This window comes from Amblyraja radiata, chromosome 10 (assembly GCF_010909765.2).
Source record: "Amblyraja radiata isolate CabotCenter1 chromosome 10, sAmbRad1.1.pri, whole genome shotgun sequence".
Taxonomy (NCBI): Eukaryota; Metazoa; Chordata; class Chondrichthyes; order Rajiformes; family Rajidae; genus Amblyraja; species Amblyraja radiata.
In genome coordinates, this window is record NC_045965.1 from 60,473,711 (window position 1) to 60,495,749 (window position 22,039).

Below are 22,039 nucleotides of genomic sequence, written 5' to 3' on the forward strand. Positions count from 1 at the left end.
TCTCTGTCCCGCCCACTCCCCTGACATCAGTCTGAAGAAGGGTCTCGACCCGAGACGTCACCCATTCCTTCTCTCCAGCGATGCTGCCTGTCCGGCTGAGTTACTCCAGCATTTTGTGTCTATCTTCGATTTAAACCAGCGTCTGCAGTTCTTTGTGCAATAATAACAATAATAGTCTATTGTAGTTCAGAGCTTATTTGAGTTTGAAGTGTTTAATAGCCTGATGGCTGTAGGGAAGAAACTGTTCCTGAACCTGGACATTACAGTCTCCATATATGCTCTTATTCTCTCTTTATTAAAGATTGCCTCTCAGGTGACTTTTAAATCGATCCCCTTTCGCCTTGAACCGATGCCCTCTAGTTTTAGACTCCCCTTTGTGCACCTTATCTACGCCCGTTGTGATTTTATAAACTTGTTAGGGGTGCTATAACAAAGTTTGATGTTAGCAGTAGAGTTGCTGCCTTACAGCGCCAAAGCTCCAGGTTCAATCCTGACTGTTTGAACGTTCTCCCTGCGACCACGTGGGTTTTCTCCGGGTGCTCCGGTTTCCACCCCCGTTACAAAGACGTGCAGGTTTGCAGTTCCATTGGCATTGTGTAAATTGTCCCTAGTGTGTAGCGAAACGATCGCCGAGCCTGCGCTTGGTCTCGCCGATGTAGAGAAGTTGACACCTGGAACAGCGGATACAGTAGATGAGGTTGGAGGAGGTGCAGGTGAACCTCTGCCTCACCTGGTGGCACGGACTTGATGGGCTGAATGGCCCGTTCCCACGCCGTATCTCCAAAGTCTAGTCTAAATCCGGGCAGAGAGTCCAGGACTAAGCAGGAAGGTGAGAGTGGGCAATGTCATTTCATGTTTACGACTTGCATTCGCAAATTAGCCTTCGCTACAGCAGATGCTGTTCACAAATTCATTTCCCACTACTGCATGTTTTGCTGACTGATTGGGATGAACATATGGAGGTGCATTTGGATAGAGTCAGGGAAGCAAGCACACATGTGCGCTCCATAATAGATCGTACAACCCTGAACCCAGACCCAGGGAAAAATCAGACCGTATCTGATCAGATAACAGTTGCAAGAGGAGCCAGACATAGTCGGAGGAGGTGGTTGCGGCAGGTAGACATAGACATAGACATAGCAGAAGGAGGCCATTCGGCCCTTCGAGTCAGCACCGCCATTCATTGTGATCATGGCCCAAACAATAACCCGTGCCTGCCTTCTCCCCATATCCCTTGATTCCACTAGCCCTAGAGCTCTATCTAACTCTCTCTTAAATCCATCCAGTGACTTGGCCTCCACTGCCCTCTGTGGCAGGGAATTCCATAAATTCACAACTCTCTGGGTGAAAACGTTTTTTTCTCACCTCCGTCTTAAATGGCCTCCCCTTTATTCTAAGACTGTGGTCCCTGGTTCTGGACTCGCCCAACATTGGGACCATTTTTCCTGCATCTAGCTTGTCCAGTCCTTTTATAATTTTATATGTTTCTATAAGATCCCCCCTAAACTCCAGTGAATACAAGCCTGGTCTTTTCAATCTTTCCTCATATGACAGTCCCGCCATCCCAGGGATCAATCTCGTGAACCTACGCTGCACTGCCTCAATCACGAGGATGTCCTTCCTCAAATTAGGAATTAGGTACAATCTCAAAATGTAAGAAACATTGAGACAGGTACATGGATAGGACAGGTTTAGAGGGGAATGCAGGCATGATGGACTAGTGTAGATGGGACAGATTGGCCGGTGTGGGCAAGTTGGGCAGAAGGATCTGTTTCCACGCTGTATCACTCTAGGACTCCATCAATGGAGCCAGTCTGAGGAAGCCCATTCCCTGATTGCTGGGAATGAACAGGAAGAGTGACCTACAAACCTGCGCGTCTTTGGACGGTGGGAGGTGACCGCAGTAGACCCACGCGGGTCACGGGGAGAACGTACAAACTCCGTACAGACAGCACCCTCAGCCAGGATCGAACCGGGGTCTCCCGCGCTGTGAGGCAGCAACTCTACCGCTGCGTCACCAATGGTCAGAGGGGTTGATGGGGGCTGGCGATGTTACGGGTCAGAACACTTCATCTGAACAAGGCGTCGAGGAGAGAGAGACACGAAATGCCGGAGTAACCCAATGTGACAGGCAGCATCTCTGGAGGAAACAATAGTTAATGTTTCAGGTGGGGACCCTTCCTCCAGACTATCGACCTCTGTCTCCCCTCTGCTCGTGAACAGTCATTTACTGGATAACACACAAACAAAAGCTTTTCCACTGCGACTCGTACGTGTGACTGTAACAATAAACTAAACTAAACTTCTCCAGTTCAGACGTAGGGTCCTGACCCGACACGTTGGCTGTCCATTTCTAACCAAGGATGCTGCTCATCCCATTGAGTTCCTCCAGCAGATTGCTTGTCGATCCAGTTTCCAGCATCTGCAGTCTCTTGTGTCTCTGTCATCAGCAACCCAAGTTCCTTCAGCCAGAGTACGGGCACTTGGTTTCTGGCATCTGCTAATGGCAGTGCCATCTGGTGCAGACAGCCTGTGTTCAAAGGCAAATCTAGAAGTGCTCGCTTGGTCCGCCAAAGTCAGCCAGTGTATAAGTTCTCGGAGTAGAATTAGGGCGTTCGGCCCATCAATCTCTCCCTGCTAACTCCATTCTCCTGCCTTGAGTTGGATGATCAGCCATGATCATATTGAATAGCGGTGCAGGTTCGAAGGGCCGAATGGCCTACTCCTGCACCTATTTTCTATGTTTCTATGTTTCCCCATAACCGCTGACACCCGTACTAATCAAGAATCTATCTAAGGTACACAAAAATGCTGGAGAAACTCAGCGGGTGCAGCACCATCTATGGAGCGAAGGAAATAGGCAACGTTTCGGCACGAAACGTTGCCTATTTCCTTCGCTCCATAGATGCTGCAGCACCCGTTGAGTTTCTCCAGCATTTTTGTGTACCTTCGATTTTCCAGCATCTGCAGTTCCTTCTTAAACACAAGAATCTATCTACCTCTGCCTTAAATATATCCATTGACTTGGCCATCTGTGGCAATGAATTCCACAGATTCACCACCTTCTGACTAAAGAAATTCCTCCTCATCTCCTTCCTCAAGGAACATCCTTTAATTCTGGTCCTAGACTCTCCCACTAGTGGAAACATCTTCTCCACATCCACTCTATCGAGGTCTAGAACGGACTGCCAAGGGTGGTGGTGAGGGGCAGATAGAACAGTGCCATTTAAGAGTTTAAGAAGGAACTGCAGATGCTGGAAAATCGTAGGTACACAAAAACGCTGGAGAAACTCAGCGGGTGCAGCAGCATCTATGGAGCGAAGGAATAGGCAACGTTGCCCTATTTCCTTCGCTCCATAGATGCTGCTGTACCCGCTGAGTTTCTCCAGCCATTTTTGTGTACCAGTGTCATTTAAGAGTTGTGTCGGCAGGAACTGCAGGTGCTGGTTTAAACCGAAGATTTGACCAAAAAAAAGCTGGAGTAGCTCAGCGGGACAGGCAGCATCTCTGGACTCTGGTCCTCGGCTCTCCCACCAGTGGAAACATCCTCTCCGCATCCACTCTATCCAAGCCTTTCATTGTAGGATCATTGGTGATCCTTCATAAGGAGAGTCCCTGTATAAAGAAAAGCCAGATTCACCAGTCCCACTGTGTTTCAGGGCCCTTGCCTGCTTCACTGAAGATAGACACAGAGTGCCGGAGTAACTCAGCGGGACAGGCAACATCGAGACCCGTCTTCGGACCTTCTTGACCGGTTCTACTTAGTAAAGCACGTGTATAATCAGTTTTAGTCGGGGAGCAGTGCGTAATTATCCCAGTACACAGTGCTCTTTATTCTAATCGTGGTGCAATTATATTGCTGCTGCATCGTTAAGACACAGACTTTGCTAAGTGCCTTAAATCAGAATGTTGGAGAGGTCAGAGAGCAGGCGCCTTCTGACCATGTTGCTTGCTGCATAGTTGCTGGCTGTACGGAGCTATGGGTGAAGGGCACGAGACAGGCTGCCTTGCCTCCCAGCCACGACACACAGCACGGCAGGGGGTGAAATAAGTCACTGAAGATAGACACTACAAGCTGGAGTAAGTAACTCAGCGGGACAGGCAGCATCCCTGGAGAGAAGGAATGGGTGACGTTTCGGGTCGAGATTCGTCTTACATAGAAACATAGAAAATAGGTGCAGGAGGAGGCCACTCGGTCCTTCAAGCCAGCACCGCCATTCATCGTGATCATGGCTGATCGTTCCCTATCAATAACCCGTGCCTGCCTTCTCCCCATATCCCTTGACTCCACTAGCCCCTAGAGCTCTATCTAACTCTCTCTTAAATCCATCCAGTGACTTGGCCTCCACTGCCCTCTGTGGCAGGGAATTCCAGGAATTCACAACTCTCTGGGAGAAAAAGTTTTTTCTCACCTCAGTCTTAAATGACCTCCCCTTTATTCTAAGACTGTGGCCCCTGGTTCTGGACTCGCCCAACATTGGGAACATTTTTCCTGCATCTAGCTTGTCCAGTCCATTTATAATTTTATATGTTTCTATAAGTCTTCAGACTGAGTCACGTTAAGAGTGAAGAGTGTCACAGCGGTAGAATAGCTGCCTTGCGGCGCCAGAGACCCGGGTTCGGTCCTGACCACGGGTACTGTCTGTACCCCGTTTGTACGTTCCCCCTGTGACCACGTGGGTTTTTCCCCCGGGTGCTCCGGTTTCCTCCCACACTCCAAAGACGTACGGGTTTGTAGGCTAATTGGCTTGGTGTAAATGTAAAATCATCGTTAGTGTGCGTAGGATAGTGTTAATGTGCGGGGATCACTGGTCGGTGCGGACTTGGTGGGCCGAAGGGCCTGTTTCCACCCTGGATCTCTAAACTAAACTAAACTGAATTGGGATATAGACACAAAATGCTAGAGTAACTCAGCGGGACAGGCAGCATCCAGCATGGAGTTACTCCAGAGTTTTGTGTCTATCTTTGGTTTAAATCAGTATCTGCAGTTCCTTCCTAAACTAAATTGGGTACTGTCTATGTGGAGGTTGCACGTTCTCCCTGGGACCACATGGGTTTTCTCCGGGTGCTCTGGTTTCCCCCCATATCCAAAAGAGGTGCTAGTTAGAAGGTCAGTCAGCCACTGCTATGTGTCCCTAGTGTGTGGGTGGGTGGTTGGGCCTAGGAGAACGTGGCGGAAATTAAAAATTGATTAATGTAGGACAGTTCAGCATAAATGAATGGTTGATACCATGCACTCGATGGGCTGAAGGGACTCTTCCCTTTTTGACTATTATCGGTCTTAATGAATGGCGCAGATCCAGAAAAATGAGAGAGAGGCTGATTGCAATGGAGGCATTTAGTGTGTGCAGGAAGGAACTGCAGATGCTGGTTTATACCGAAGATAGACGCAACATGCTGGAGTAACTCTGGAGAAGAGGAATGGGTGATGTTTTGGGTTGGAACCCTTCCTCAGACTTCAGACCCGGTACGTCACCTATTCCTCTCACACTTGGTGTGTGCAGCCCCAACACATCAGATGAAGAAGGATGTTAACCTGGCAGTTACTGTGACCACACCTTGGCACCAACTTTCGAGCCAGGTGCATCAACTTCCTTCATTTGATTCATTGCCTAAACCCTGAATACTTGCCTAATCCAGTCCTTCCTCTTTATAAAAATGTTCTGGCTTCATACGCCAAGCTTTTTTAGACACCTGCGTGTCGTGGTCACACTGTTTTGGAGTGTTAAACATAGAACATAGAACAGTACTGCACAGGAACAGGGCCTGCAGCCCACAATGTCTGGGCCGAACATGATGCCAACTTAAACTAATCTCCTCTGCCTGTACATGACCTGTATCTAGGGTTGCCAACTTTCTCACTCCCAAATAAGAGACAAAAAGTCACAATAAGTGAGATAGCGGACTCAGGGGATATGGGGAGAAGGCAGGAACGGGGTACTGATTGGGGACGATCAGCCATAATCACATTGAATGGCGGTGCTGGCTCAAAGGGCCGAATGGCCTACTCCTGCACCTATTATCTATTGTCAAATTCCCGACGGCAATTCGCTGACCGACTCGGCCGTGACTGGGTGAATGATGAGTTGGCCCGGGTGCTGGACTGCACACAAAGCCCAGCCGGCGGGCCAGCTGAGGAATTTTGGCCCAGGTCAAAGTCCGGCGCCCCATCCAACTCATGAACCGATGATCGGCCGTGAGAAGGAGGGGTGGTGGTGGTGGTGTCGGCGGTAAGCGAAGGTCCACAGGTCGGACAGCTGGCCGGCTGCCGGCTGCCGACCGACGGGGCCACGGGCGACCGAGTAGTAGCAGTCAAATACCGGCGCAAGGGCGGTTCCGTATGGGACAAACCAATTTAGCCCAATATACGGGATGTCCCGGCTAATACGGGGCAGTTGGCAACCCTATCTGTATCCCTCCATTCCCTGCATATCCATGTGCCTATCTAGAAGCCTCTTAAATGCCACTGCTGTAGAAGCCGTCGCCATCAGTTGATGTGTTTTACACATTAAAAAGGCACTCTGTCCATTTTGGTTGTTATTGGTCTCAGTCCTAACAGAAAAAAGACACCACAAGGAACTGAGATTGGTCGACAGTCAGAATCTTCTTCCCAGAGTGGAAATGTCAAAGACTAAAGAGTGAAGAGTGTTATGTCCTGAAACAGAACAATGAAATCCTTACTTGCAGCAGCACATCAGATATGGTGACATAGTACTCTGTAAAACCCATAATAAACAGCAAAAAAAGTGGCAGACAGACAGACCGGCAGACAGACAGGCAGACAGACAGACTGGAAGGCAGACAGAGAGACAGAGAGACAGACAGACAGACAGACAGACAGACAGACAGACAGACAGACAGACAGACAGACAGACAGACAGACAGACAGACGGACAGACAGACGGACAGATGTGCAAAGATACAAATGAAGCTCTCAAGTCAATGTAGTTCAGAACTTGTTTGGAGGTTGTAGTGTTTAATAGCCTGATGACAATAGACAATAGACAATAGGTGCAGGAGGAGGCCATTCGGCCCTTCGAGCCAGCACCGCCATTCAATGTGATCATGGCTGATCATCCCCAATCAGTACCCCGTTCCTGCCTTCTCCCCATATCCCCTGACTCCGCTATCATTAAGAGCCCTATCTAGTTCTCTCTTGAAAGTATCCAGAGAACCGGCCTCCATCGCCCTCTGAGGCAGAGAATTCCACAGACTGGTTGTGGGGAAGAAGCTGATGGTTGTGGGGAAGCAGCTGCTCCTGGACCTGGGCGTTACAGGGCACAGATCTAAGGTGAAAGGGGCAAATTTTACAGGGGATGTTTGATGTTTTTGACACAGGGGGTGGTGAATGAGTGGCAGGTGATGCTAGGGGGGTGGTGGCGGCAGACACAGTCGTGGCATTTAAGAGGCTTTTTGAATAGACACATGGATATGCAGGGAATGGATCTCGTGCAGGCAGATGAGGCTAGTTTACCTTGGCATCATGTTCGGCAAGGACATTGTGGGCCAAAGGGCCTGTCCCCGCACTGTACTGTTCTGCGTTCTACGCTGTAGGGGAGGAACGAGGAGCAGTCTGCCTATAAAGAGTTAATGAGTGAGTGCCTGATTGAACTTTCCCTGCAGCTAATAGTAAACAGCTATCAGGGCAGCAGATTCCTCCTCACAGCTGAGCCGTTAGTAAAATATGATAAATGCAAGTTAGTTCATTGTTACGGTGACTGTAAAATTTGCAGGACACGTGTTTTGTAGCCTTTGTGTGATATGTAAACTGGTGTCTGCCATCACATGGAACTCTGCCGCTAAATGAAGACACGTGTGTGCGTGTGTTTTCTTCCAGGCTCCTCATCGACTGTTGCTCCGGCAGATACAGACGAGCCAAGATGTCCTCGTTCTCCATCAGGGGGCGGAGTTTGGAGAATGGAGGCGGCGGTGGCGTGAATTTCCTGCGCCCGGCCGGTCAGAGTGCGACGGCAGACGGGATGGGATCGGGCAAGACCCTGGGTCTGGACCCCTACGTCTGAGGAGGAGCGTGTAGGAAGGACCTGTAGGTGCCTGGTACCCCAGGCAAGGGCAAAGGCCAAGGATGCCAACCACCAACCCCCCTTCTACTGTGCATAGGACAACACAGACTCGCCCTTGGCGACTCCCTTCTGCTTCTGGGTTTGGGTGGAAATGACTGAAGGAAGGGTCTCGACCCAAAAACGTCGCCCGTTCCTTCTCGCCAGAGACGCTGCCTTTCCCCCTGAGTCGCCCCAGCTTTTTGTGTCTATCTTCGACGGAAGGGAGGAAATGTTCATAAGATGGACTGGAAAGAGAAGACTTTGGTCCAGTCCTTTCAACCTCTGCAGTTCCCCCCCCCCTCCCCCCTCCCCCGCTCCCCAAGGGAAAATACCTGGCAGAGAAATAAGTATCAGAGGATTAGAAATGACAGCGGCACAAGACTGAAGTCTGAAGAAGGGTTTCGGCCCAAAACGTTGCCGATTTACTTCGCTCCATAGATGCTGCTGCACCCGCTGAGTTTCTCCAGCATTTTTGTGTACCTACGGCACAAGACTCGTTGGGCAAGCTGGGCGACAACGATTATGAGACGACGAGAACCTGTCCAAACTTGCTCAGCTATCTCCGCAGGATGACTTATCCTTGCGAGGGCCAAAGAAAATATTGAAGAACAAATCTGCAATAACACAAGAAAATGATGTGGCTCTTAAACTCGGGGCTGAGTTGTCATGCACTCTCAGGCTTGGTTAATGAGTTAAGCTTTCAATGCATCATCTCTCAGTTAACTGTTTCTTCGCTTCTGAATGAATATGTCAGCAACCTTTGCACACCAGTGGCCTGTGGACTGTGGACTGTACAGTAAGGCTAAACATTAACTTTCTGAATGCACTTTTTTTTTGTAAAACGTCACTCAGTTCACTTCTAAGAAGCACTTTTCAGGTGACAAAGATTGTTACCCCGCCTGTCGGCTCCGCACTAACACTACATAAAGGGTTAAAAGGAAAAAAAAAAACGTTTGCACTGTTTCATTTTTTGTTACTCTCTTCCCCACGTTTAGTTTACGAAATGTGTAGGAAGGATGGTTGAAACCGAAGATAGACACAAAAAAACTGGATTAACTCAGCGGGACAGGCAGCATCTATGGAGAGAAGGAATGGGTGACGTTTCAGGTCGAGACCCTCCTTCAGACAGCCCGAAACGTCACCCATTCCTTCTCTCCAGAGATGCTGCCTGTCCCGCTGAGTTACTCCAGCTTTTTGTGTCTATCTTTAGTTTAGTTTAGAGATAGATACAGCACGGAAACAGGCCCTTCGGCCCACCGAGTCCACTCCGACCAGCAACCCCGGCACACTAACACTATCCCACACATACTAGGGACAATTTACATTTATAACAAGCAGGGCCGGATTTAGATGAAGAGAGGCCCTAAGCTGTTCCACTTGTGAGGCCCCCAACGACCGGACAGCCATGGCGGCCAAATCTCCCACAATTCAAAGCGAGGGAGAAAGTGCCCGGCGCCGACCGGTTGCCGTTGCAGTGCGCACGCGCAGGGCGGCCGATGACGTGCTGGGCGTGGTTGTGCGCATGTGCAGGGGGGGAGGGACGTGCAGGCCGCAGCAGTGCGCATGTGCAAGACGGCCTGCCGTGCCGGCGGATGAGGAGCGAGCGGATCCCAGCGGCCCGGGTACGGATAGCGGGGGAGATGGAGAGAGAGAGAGATAGAGAGGGGGGGGCCCGCCCAGAGTTGAACGGTAGGTGTCCTGCCTTGGCCGGAGGCCCCCCTAGACCTCGAGGCCCTAAACTTAAGCTTGTCTAGTTTACACGTAAATCCGGCCCTGATAACAAGTCAATTAGCCTGCAAACCTGTACGTCTTTGGAGTGTGGGAGGAAACCGAAGATCCCGGAGAAAACCCACGCGGGTCACGGGGAGAACGTGCAAACTCCGTACAGACAGCACCCGTAGTCGGGTCTCTGTAGCAGTAAGGCAGCAACACTTGGAGACGCTGCTGCCACCGTCTCAACAGTGAGGCAGCGCGGTTGAAGTAAGATAGCCCTGCACGCCAGATGAGCACTTCATGTCTGTACGAGTGCTGGATTATTTCATTTCCTGCACCGAGGCCCTCCAAATGTTTTCACCAAGTATCGCTGGAGTAACCCAGGGAAGCAACAGGGCAAACCTTCTAAAGCAGGGACTCAAGCTAATCAGGGTTAGGCTGCAGGAAGAGGAGCCACAAGTGTCTTCTTAATGACTCTTGTGGCAGTACAGGGATACGTTTCATTATCCTATATATCTCAGTAATTGGTAACACACTTCAGCTAACCTTTCCTGCTGCTTCAATACTTGCACATGATAAGGACTTTGCCAAATCCTTGCGTGATTCTTCATGGGAATATTGTGGCGTTTGTTTCTTTTCTCAAAGTAAAACCAGCCTACAGTCAGGTTTGTAGATGGACCTATTAATTTAACCATAACTGAACCTCACTAGATATTAAGTGTTTAAGAAGGAACTGCAGATGCTGGAAAATCGAAGGTACACAAAAAAGCTGTTGAAACTCAGCGGGTGCAGCAGCATCTATGGAGCGAAGGAAAAAGCTTTCTCCTTCGCTCCATAGATGCTGCTGCACCCGCTGAGTTTCTCCAGCTTTTTTGTGTACCTTCACTAGATATTAACCCTCACTAACTCGAGAGGGGTCCTGAGCTACCACCGACCTCAATGGAGACCCTCGGACTATCTTTAATCAGAATATGTCTTGCACTAAACGTTATTCCCTTTGCCCTGTAACTGTATACCGTGGATGGCTGGATTTAGTTTAGTTTAGTTTAGAGATACAGTGTGGAAACAGGCCCTTCAGCCCACCGATTCCATGGGGACCAGCGATCTCCCCGTACACTAACAGTATCCTACACACTAGGGACAATTTACAATTTACAGAAGCCAATTAACCTGCAAACCCTGCACATGTTTGGAATGTTGGAATAAATGAGGGAGTGCAGCGTAGGTTTACAAGGTTAATTCCCGGGATGGCGGGACTGTCATATGCTGAGAGAATGGAGCAGCTGGGCTTGTACACTCTGGAGTTTAGAAGGATGAGAGGAGATCTCATTGAAACATATAAGATTGTTAAGGGCTTGGACACACTAGAGGCAGGAAACATGTTCCCGATGTTGGGCGAGTCCAGAACCAGGAGCCACAGTTTAAGAATAAGGAGTAAGCCACTTAGAACGGAGACGAGGAAAAACTTTTTCACACAGAGAGTTGTGAGTCTGTGGAATTCTCTGCCTCAGAGGGCGATGGAGGCAGGTTCTCTGGATGCTTTCAAGGGAGAGTTAGATAGGGCTCTTAAAAAATAGCGGAGTCAGGGGATATGGGAAGAAGGCAGGAACGGGGTACTGATTGGGGATGATCAGCCATGATCATATTGAATGGCGGTGCTGGCTCGAAGGGCCAAATGGCCTACTCCAGCACCTATTGTCTATTGTCTATTGAAACCGGAGCACCCGGAGAAAACCCACGCGGCCACAGGGAGAATGTACAAACTCTGTACGGACAGCACCCGTTGTCAGAATCCAACCTGGGGCTCCGGATGCTGTGAGTCAGCAACTCTACCACTGCACCACTGAGCTGCCCTTGATTGTAATCTTATGTATTCTTTCTGCTGGCCGGATAGCACACAACAACAAAAATACTTTTCACTGTGCCTCAGTACACCTGACAAACTAAACGAAACTAAACCAAACCAAACTAACCTGGTCCTTGTGGAAAAACCATACAAATGCAATCTCTTACAGAAGTGCATCCCATTGATCTACCATATGTATATACAAGTGTGTGTTTTTTTTCTTTTTCTTGACATTCAGTATCAGCGGCATAGTGGTGATGTTGCTGGGTTAATATCCAGAGGCACGTGTTGATGAGTTCAAATCCCACGATGGGAACAAGGAATTAAATTAAAAGTCATTAAATTAATTAAAACTTAAAAGTCATTAAATTAAAAAAACAGTCGCTGTTGTGAAAAAACAAATTCATTTCTACCCGATCTGGCCCCTATGTGAGGCTAATTCCTAACTGTTGGCTGAGACGCACACTAAAGGCACAAAGTGCTGGAGTAACTCAGCGGGTCAGGCAGCATCCCTCCCTGGAGGTGACGTTTTGGGTCGGGATGCTTCTTCAGATATTGGGTTCTGGCTCGAAACGTCACCTATCCCCATGTTCTCCAGAGATGCTGCCTGGCCTGTGTGAAGGAACTGCAGATGCTGGTTTAAACCGATGGTAGACACAAAATGCTGGAGTAACTCAGCGGGACAGCCAGCATCTCTGGAGAGAAGGAATGGGGACATCTCTCCAGAGATGCTGCCTGTCCCGCCGAGTTACTGCAGCATTTTATGTCTATGCTGCCTGACCTGTTGAGTTACTCCAGCACTTTGTGTCTTTCCTTGGCAAACCAGCTTCTGCAGTTCCTTGTCTCCATATACTGTGACACTCGGTTAAGGATGGTCAGTCTGAAGATGGGTCCCGATCTGAAACGTCACCTATCCATGTTCTCCAGCGATGCTGCCTGACCCACTGAGTTACTCCAACATTTTGGGTCTTTCCTGCGTATCTCAGTCAACGGTTAAGAATTAGCCTCACTGCTCTGGGTATATAGTCACAAAGGGGACAGATTGGGTAGAAATTAATTTGGGTTTGCCCCGCTGAGTCACTCCAGCACTTTGTGTCTTTTTGCTTTGTAAACCAGTGCCTGCAGTTCATCGTTTCTGCTGCTAGTCGTATGTTGTTACTATACAAGGTGAGACCAGGCAGGTTCAGGATTAAATGGAAAATGGCCTTGAAGTTTCTCATCTGCGTAAGGCAAAGACCTAAGGTTGGGCCCAATGTCGTAAGTACTTTGTTAATGACAAGATATTCCCCAAGTCTCCACACAGTCTCATTAGTATGTACCCGAACTTACAATGAGCCAACATCACCATAAACAATGGAAGCCTGGGGTAAGGTGGCAAACACGACCATCATACTTCCTTAAGTGTGGGAATGTAACGTTTCAACTCATTTAACCGTCATTCATGGTGGCTGGGCACAGCAGGCTCATGTACAGCACAACGGGAGACTTCCCAGTGTGTAAGGTGACTTACATAGATGTCACAAGCATCCCGCCAGAGAGGCGGAAAAATGCTGAGCAGGGTCGCAGGGAGAAGCGTGCGTTTAACGCAAAAGAAACGCAAAGAAATCACAACTAATGACTGAAGGATAACTTTCCATCCCGCTCCTGCGTCTGAAGGACTGGCTGCGAATATATACAAACACAATCCCCTCCCTCCCCACCCCACCACCCTTTCCCAAACCCCCCACACACCCGGGCGATAGTGTTGCTGCCTTGCAGCGCCGGAGACCCGGGTTCAATCCCGACTAACGGCGCTGTCTGTACGGAGTTTGTACGCTCTCCCCGTGACCAGCGTGAGTTTTCTCTGAGATCTTCGGTTTCCTCCCACGCTCCAAAGACGTACAGGTTTGCAGGTTAATTTGACTTGGTAGGAAATGTAAAATTGTCCCTAGTGTGTGTAGGATAGTGTTAGTGTGCGGGGGTCGCTGGTCGGCGCGGACCCGGCGAATGCCCATAACGACCAGCGATCCCCGCACACTAACACCATCCTACACACCAAGGACAATATACAGTCTTTTACCGAAGCCAATTGACCTATGAACCCTGCACGTCTTTGGAATGTGGGAGGAAACCGCAGCACCCGGAGAGAAAACACGCGGTCACGGGGAGAACGTACAAACTCGGTGCGGTCAGCGCCTGTAGTCAGGATCGAACCCGGGTCTCTGGCGCTGTGAGGCAGCAACTCTACCGCTGTGCCACTGTGCACTTGGTAGAAGCATATAAAATTATGAGAGGCATAGATAGGGTAGAGGGTCAGAACCTTTTCCCCAGGGTGGGAGTATCCAACATTAGAGGGCACAGCTACAAGGTGAGGAGGGGAATGTTTGATGGAGATGTGTGGGGCAAAGTTCGTTACACAGAGTGATGGGGACTGAGAATGTACGGCCAGGGGTGATGGTGGGGGCAGATACAATAGCGGGGTTTAAGAAGCCTTTGGATTAGCACAGGGAAGTCAAGATTCAAGATTCAAGAGAGTTTATTGTCATGTGTCCCGGATAGGACAATGAAATTCTTGCTTTGCTTCAGCACAACAGAACATAGTAGGCATGAATACAGAACAGATCAGTGTGTCCATATACCATTGTATAAATATATATACACACATGAAAAAATAAACAGATAAGGTGCAAATAAACAGATAATGGTCTATTAATGTTCAGAGTTTTGTTTCATTTGAGTTTAATAGCCCGATGGCTGTGGGGAAGTAGCTATTTCTGAACCTGGACGTTGCAGTCTTCAGGCTCCTGTAGCTTCTACCTTCAGGTAGCGGAGAGATGAGTGTGTGGCCAGGATGGTGTGGATCCTTGATGATGCTGCCAGCCTTTTTGAGGCAGCGACTGCGATAGATCTCCTCGATGGTAGGGAGGTCAGAGCCGATGATGGACTGGGCAGTGTTTACTACTTTTTGGAGTCTTTTCCGCTCCAGGGCGCTCAAGTTGCCGAACCAAGCCACGATGCAACCGGTCAGCATGCTCTCTACTGTGCACCTGTAGAGGTTAGAGAGAGTCCTCCTTGGCAAACCGACTCTCCGTAATCTTCTCAGGAAGTAGAGGCGCTGATGTGCTTTCTTTACAATTGCATCAGTGTTCTCGGACCAGGAGAGGGATATGAATCATTTGCAGGCAGATGAGATTAGTTTATAACTTGGCATTATATTCAACACAAATATTGTGGGTTGTTGGGCCCGCTCTCCTGCTGTACTGTTCTATGTTCCATACTGAAGTTGATCATTGATAAGGTACTTAATTGAGTTGCCTTCAGGCCACGTGTCTCTGTGGCAGTGGATGGGGAGAAAGCTCAAGGCCTTGAACCAAAGTCGATCGTAGGAACAAAGGAAAAGGCCTTTCAACCCTTTGAGTCTAATTCACCATTCGGTTCACCCATGTCTGAACTCATTTTGAACTCAATCCACCTATTGGAATGATAGAGTGATACACTGTGGAAACAGGCCCTTCGGCCCAACTCACCCACACCGGCCAACAATGTCCCAGTTACACTAGTCCCACCTACCTGCTTTTGGTCCACATCGCTCCAAACCTGTCCTATCCATGTTCCTGTCCAACTGTTTCTTAAACGTTGGGATAGTCCCAGCCTCATTCACCTTAAGTGAATCGAGGACCAGAGGACATAGGTTTCAGGTGAAGGGGGAAAAGATTTAATAGGAGCCTGAGGGGTAACGTTTTCACACAAAGGGTGGTGGGTGAATGGAACAAGCTGCCAGAGGAGGTAGATGACGCAGGGACTATTGCAACATGTACGAAACAATTAGACAGGTACATGGATTGGACAGGTTTGGTGGGATATGGGACAAACACAGATGGGACTAGTGCAGATGGGACATGTTGGTCGGTGTGGGAAAGTTGGGTTGAAGGGCCTGTATCCATGCTGTATGACCCTTCTATGAATATGGGCCAAATACAGGCAGGTGGGACCAGTGTAGATGGGACATGTTGCTCAGCATGCCAAATTAAGGCAGGTGGGAATAGTGTAGATGGGACATGTTGGTCGGCATGGGCAAGTTGGGCAGAAGAACCTGTTACCATGGTGTATGACTCTGTGACTCTACAGCATAGCAACCACTGATGGAAGATTGAATAATGACAACAAAATAATGGAATCTCTGGTTGACATTCAAACGAGCATTTCTGATGTAATGAGAAAATGGCGCCGCTAAGCACCCCATCCACTCCCTGAACGGAGCTGAGAAAAACAACAGAGATGCGGCAAGGGGTCACACTGATGCAGGCGAAATGTGTAGGAAGCAACTGCAGATGCTGGTTTACACCGAAGATAGACACACATTGCTGGAGTAACTCAGCAGGTCAGGCAGCATCTCTGGACAGAAGGAATGGGCAATGTTTCGGGTTGAGTCTGAAGAAGGGTCTTGACCCGAAATGTCACCCATTCTTTCTATCCAGAGATGCTGCTCACCAAACTGCTGCATGCCCACAGCTAGGGAGGAAGAACAAAGACTATTCAACCTGTGTCTCCTAAGGGCAAAACTGAACTTCCATCCCAATGAGATCTGCAGTCATAGCAAAAGGATTTGAGTATAGGAGCAGGGAGGTTCTACTGCAGTTGTACAGGGTCTTGGTGAGACCACACCTGGAGTATTGCGTACAGTTTTGGTCTCCAAATCTGAGGAAGGACATTATTGCCATAGAGGGAGTGCAGAGAAGGTTCACCAGACTGATTCCTGGGATGTCAGGACTGTCTTATGAAGAAAGACTGGATAGACTTGGTTTATACTCTCTAGAATTTAGGAGATTGAGAGGGGATCTTATAGAAACTTACAAAATTCTTAAGGGGTTGGACAGGCTAGATGCAGGAAGATTGCTCCCGATGTTGGGGAAGTCCAGGACAAGGGGTCACAGCTTAAGGATAAGGGGGAAATCCTTTAAAACCGAGATGAGAAGAACTTTTTTCACACAGAGAGTGGTGAATCTCTGGAACTCCCTGCCACAGAGAGTAGTCGAGGCCAGTTAATTGGCTATATTTAAGAGGGAGTTAGATGTGGCCCTTGTGGCTAAGGGGATCAGAGGGTATGGAGAGAAGGCAGGTACGGGATACTGAGTTGGATGATCAGCCATGATCATATTGAATGGTGGTGCAGGCTCGAAGGGCCGAATGGCCTACTCCTGCACCTAATTTCTATGTTTCTATGTTTCTATGTTTACAGCTCACATAATAGGATTAGGCTGAATGATGCTCTACCTAGAACTTTTTCAGCGTACTACATACATCCAGATCCAGATTTGCGCAGTTGTCTTGTGAATCACTGGGTTAAAGACCAGCAGGTAAAACCGGGCTGATACCAGAGTCGTAAAAAAGGTCGTCTTTCCAGCAGGACATGGGGTGAAGGCAGGATCGGGGCACTGATTTTGGATGATCAGCCATGATCATATTGAATGGCGGTGCTGGCTCGAAGGGCCGAATGTCCTACTCCTGCACCTGTTTTCACTGTTTCCACGTCCATGTTTCTATGCAAGATGCGAAGGAGTTGCAAATGGAACACATTGTTAGATGTTGCACTGTATAATGTGTAGGGCGGAACTACAGATGCTGGTTTAAACCGAAGGTAGATCACTGGTCGAGTCCGAAGATGTGGTCTCGACCCGAAACGTCACCTATTCCTTTACTCCAGAGATGCTGCCTGACCCGCTGAGTTACCCCAGCTTTTTGTACCTTGCACCATATCAACGTCGTCCCCTCCCAATCCTCTCCTATTTCCCCGCATTGCTGCCACTGCCGCTGCCAGCAAATGTTGTCATTAACACTAACAAGTAGCATTAAACTAAAGAATGTTTAACTCACTGCGTTACAGACCAGCAGCGTTAAATAAGGGAGAAGAAGGGAGAGAGAGGGGAGAAGGGGAGAGGGAGGGAGAGAGGAGGAGTGGGAGAGAGGGAGAGAGGAGGGGAGGGAGAGAGGGAGAGAGAGGGGAGAAGGGGAGAGGGAGGGTGGGAGAGGAAGAGAGAGGGTGGGAGAGGAAGAGAGAGGGAGAGAGAGGGCCAGGGGAAGAGGAGGGGAGAGGGGTAGAGAAGGGGATAAGGAGAGGGAGAGAGGGAGAGGCGAGGGAGAGAGAGGGGAGAAGGGGAGAGGGAGAGAGGGAGGGTGGGAGAGGAAGAGAGAGGGTGGGAGAGGAAGAGAGAGGGAGAGAGGGGGCCAGGGGAAGAGGAGGGGAGAGGGGTAGAGAAGGGGAGAGAGGGAGAGAGGGGAGAGGGGAGAGGGGGAGGGGGAGAGGGGGAGAGGGGGGGAGGGGGGGAGAAGGGGAGAGAGAGTGCTCCTGGCAAAAACAGAACTATATGTTCATTTTGGTTATTAAGGGAAGCACATAACTGAAGACTGTTCTTTGCTGTTGTAGATTCCTGCCCCAGGGCTTGTAGACTGACTCTCAATTACACGAGGTCTATGTTCGTGGACAGTGTTTGGCATCTGATTGAAGGTCCAATGCAGCTAATTAATTTCATTAGGAAGTGAAGTCATCTTCGAGCAGGAATTAATATTTGGAGCTTCATGTTGCTAATTCATTTCCAGATTTAATTAGCTCGGAGAAGAAATGTTGCTTGGGCAAGAGGACTTTTTAATTATCAGCTTGGATAAATTTGAGAATGTTGATGCCTAGGGGTTGGGTTAATTAAAACCTGCATTATTTTAAGTTTAATTAGCTCCCATCTTTGTTTTGCTTTACCATATGGCCATGTCCTGTAGTCAAATTTAGTTAATTAAGCTAATTAAGTTAATCAATTTAATTACTCAAGACAATGTGATTGGATGGAGGATGACTACAAGTTTATAGGCAAGTACTTACTTTTCATTAAGCTGAAAGGACAGAACCGTTTCTGATTGCGACTGGCAAGCTGCGCCACGCAGTTCAGAAAAACCTGACAGCCTCTGAGATATTAAGGCTGAAGTCTAATTGCGTACTTTGATAAAAACAAAATGTCAGTAACACGACTCTTTTAAACATGAGAATAATTTAGTCCAGTGGCTATTAACATTCCTGAAATAGCTGCAATATCAGGGGACATTTGCACACCCTTTAACTAACTGGAGAAACTGGAGATGGCTTATTCAACTCGTGAAATTTCAGCTCATTAAGGTAGCGTGTGTGTGTGTGTGTATTAACAGCCGCCTTGTTTTGGTTTTTGTTCTTTAAATACATTGACAGCTCTATTTCTACATGTACCCGGCTACAATGTATTCCCTGTTGAGGGAAGTTTTCAAAGTAAGTTAAAGTTTAGAGGTCAGCGAGAGAACATGTGCTTTGTCTCCCCCTTCTTTGGGGTCTGTAATGACCTTGGGCAATTGCACAAAAATGAGCGAGCCCTTTCAACGTCGAGCCTGGTTTTCGCTCCCCCATTGAAGTCAATGCAGTGAGAAATTTAGGCTGCATGCCAAAAGGGCTGGCAATTCACTCTGACCCATTTTCACACACACTGGAGGAGACAAATTCATACCCTCTTTGTGTCCTTTAATTAGCTGGCCTTTCATTCTCTTGCATTTATTGTGGAGACTAATTCAGCTCAGATGAGCTGCGGCTCCGGTTCTGACGACAAAGGATATCTATTGTCTCCGACCCTTTGCTGGAGATGGATAGAAACATAGAAAATAGGCGCAGGAGTAGGCCATTCGGCCCTTCGAGCCTGCACCGCCATTCAATGTGATCATGGCTGATCATCCAACTCAGTATCCCGTACCTGCCTTCTCTCCATACCCCCTGATACCTTTAGCCACAAGGGCCACATCTAACTCCCTCTTAAATATAGCCAATGAACTGGCCTCAACTACCTTCTGTGGCAGAGAGTTCCAGAGATTCACCACTCTCTGTGTGAAAAATGTTCACACTGGACAAACTTGTTGTTGGCACAAGGAACCGCAGATGCTGGTTGACAAAGAAAAAAAAGACACAAAGTGCTGGAGTAACTCAGCAGGTCAGCCGAAGGGCTGTTCCACTGCTGTACATTTCTGTGTTCTACACTCCTTTGCTGGAAGGATATAACAGGCCTTGTGCCCCCCCCCCCCCCCCTCGACTTGGCTCGACTTGATAAAGTCCACTTGGGGTGGGAGATTGCAACCTTCACGTGGTCCGCCCTGTTTCGACGAATGCGATCAACCTGGCGTGCACAATCAAATAAGATCAAATAGAACAAGTTGTCCTACAACTTTAGGATGTGCATGCCATGGGCAAGAAGAAGAGGAAAAGGTCCACTCCACCTTTCATTCACAGCTAATCTATCTTTCCCTCTTAACCCCATTCTCCTGCCTACTCTCCATAGCCCCTGACACCCGTACAAATCCAGAATCTATCTACCTCTGCCTTAAAAAATATCCATTGACTTGGCCTCCACAGCCTTCTGTGGCAATGAGTTCCACAGATTCACCACCCTCTGACTGAAGAAATTCCTCCCCTTCTCCTTTCTAAAGGAACGTCCTTTAATTCTGAGGCTGTGACCTCAGGTCCTGGACTCTCCCACGAGTGGAAACATCCTCTCCACATGCACACTAAACAGGCGGTTCTCTGTATTCGGACAGCACCTCTGATGAACATGAATAGGTGGCATTTCGAGTCGGGAACCCTTCTGCAGACCCGAAAAATCACCTGTTCCCTTTTCTCCAGAGATGCTATCTGTCCCGCTGAGTTACTCCAGCTTTTTGTGCCTTATCTATGGGCCATTGTTGGCTGGGAACGAGGTGATAACGAAGGAATATAAACTGTGAAATTAGCAAGAGGACTAGGGTGGGGGAGGGATGGAGAAGAAGGGGAGACAGCAAGGGTTACTTGAATTTCAAGAAATCATGTCGCTGGGTTAATAGATAATAGACAATAGGTAGCAGGCGTAGGCCATTCGGCCCTTCGAGCCAGCACCGCCATTCAATGTGATCATGGCTGATCATCCCCAATCAGTACCCCGTTCCTGCCTTCTCTCCATATCCCCTGACTCCGCTATCCCTAATAGTTCCATCTAACTCTCTCTTGAAAGTATCCAGAGAATCGGCCTCCATCACCCTCTGAGGCAGAGAATTCCACAGACTCACAACTGTCTGGGTGAAAAAGTTTTTCCTCGTCTCCGTTCTAAATGGCTCACCCCTTATTCTGAAACGATGGCCCATGGTTCTGGACTCCCCCAACATTGGGAACATGTTTCCTGCCTCTAGCGTGTCCAAATCCTTAACAATCGTATATGTTTCAATAAGATGCCCTCTCATCCTTCTATATTCGAGAGTGTACAAGCCCAGCCGCTCCAATCTATCAACATATGACAGTCCCGCCATCCCGGGAATTAACCTCGTTGTGAACTGCCCAAGCGGAATATGAGGTGCTGTTCCACAAATTTGCGAGTGGCCTCACTCTGACAGCGGAGGAGGCCCAGGACAGGAAGGTCAGTGTGGGAATTGGAAGGGGAGTTAAAATGTTTGGCAACGGGGAGATGGCCTAGGCCAAGGCGGGGACAGACAGACCTAGGCAGGATTACACAACACTTTAAGTCTCAATTTGTGCAAGATAATCTTATTGGGTTCATATTTTATTGTTCTGTTGGGCAAACAATTTATTCCTGCAATCTGTTCCTATTACAAAGCCTTTCCACTGCAAGCAGTTAAGCACTTTAATGACCCTTTAGCAATATTGTGCTGCTATAACCCTTCTATATTGTTTTACTGCGTTTGCGGATGATTCTAGTTATGTTTTGACAGAACTAATCAAATGATGATCTTCCAATCATGGGCTGAATTGTTCCCAGATTACACAGATTGTTATTGCTGGAATGTGAAGTGCAAATTTCCTTTGAGTTTATTTTCGTTTAGATTAGAGACACAGCGCGGAAATAGGTCCTTCGGCCCACCGAGTCAACACCGACCAGCTCACTGACACTATCCTGCACACACTAGTGACAATTTACATTTATACCAAGCCAATTGACCCACTTGCCTGTACGTCTTAGGACAATAGACAATAGGTGCAGGAGGAGGCCATTTGGCCCTTCGAGCCAGCACCGCCATTCATTGTGATCATGGCTGATCATCCCCAATCAGTACCCTCGTTCCTGCCTTCTCACCATATCCCCTGACTCCGCTATCTTTAAGAGCTCTATCTAACTCTCTCTTGAAAGCGTCCAGAGAATTGGCCTCCATTGTGTGGGAGGAAACCGAAGGCTTAGGATAAAACCCACGCCGGTCACGGGGAGAATGGACCAACTCCGTACAGACAGCACCCGTGGTCAGGATCAAGCCTGGGTCTCTGCCGCTGTGAGGCAGCAACTCTACCGCTGCGCCACCGTGCCACAAATTTTCTTTCTCGCCACCAAAGTGTTTATTGAAGTGAAATCAGAAATTATATCTTTGTCATTTGTACCTATGGCCATAATTGCCCCATCACTAG

The 22,039-nt window shown here is 48.5% G+C and overlaps 1 protein-coding gene across 1 annotated transcript in view; it reads left to right on the forward strand.

Annotated features, from left to right (window-relative positions):
• LOC116978020 overlaps positions 1 to 9,076 on the forward strand; it is a 206,330-nt gene extending 197,254 nt beyond the window's left edge. The window contains exon 5 of the mRNA XM_033029007.1: positions 7,838 to 9,076. Within this exon, the coding sequence (XP_032884898.1) occupies positions 7,838 to 8,021 (184 nt within the window). The 3' untranslated portion in view covers positions 8,022 to 9,076. The remainder of the gene's footprint in view (positions 1 to 7,837) is intronic.
• Positions 9,077 to 22,039: the final 12,963 nt, after the last annotated feature.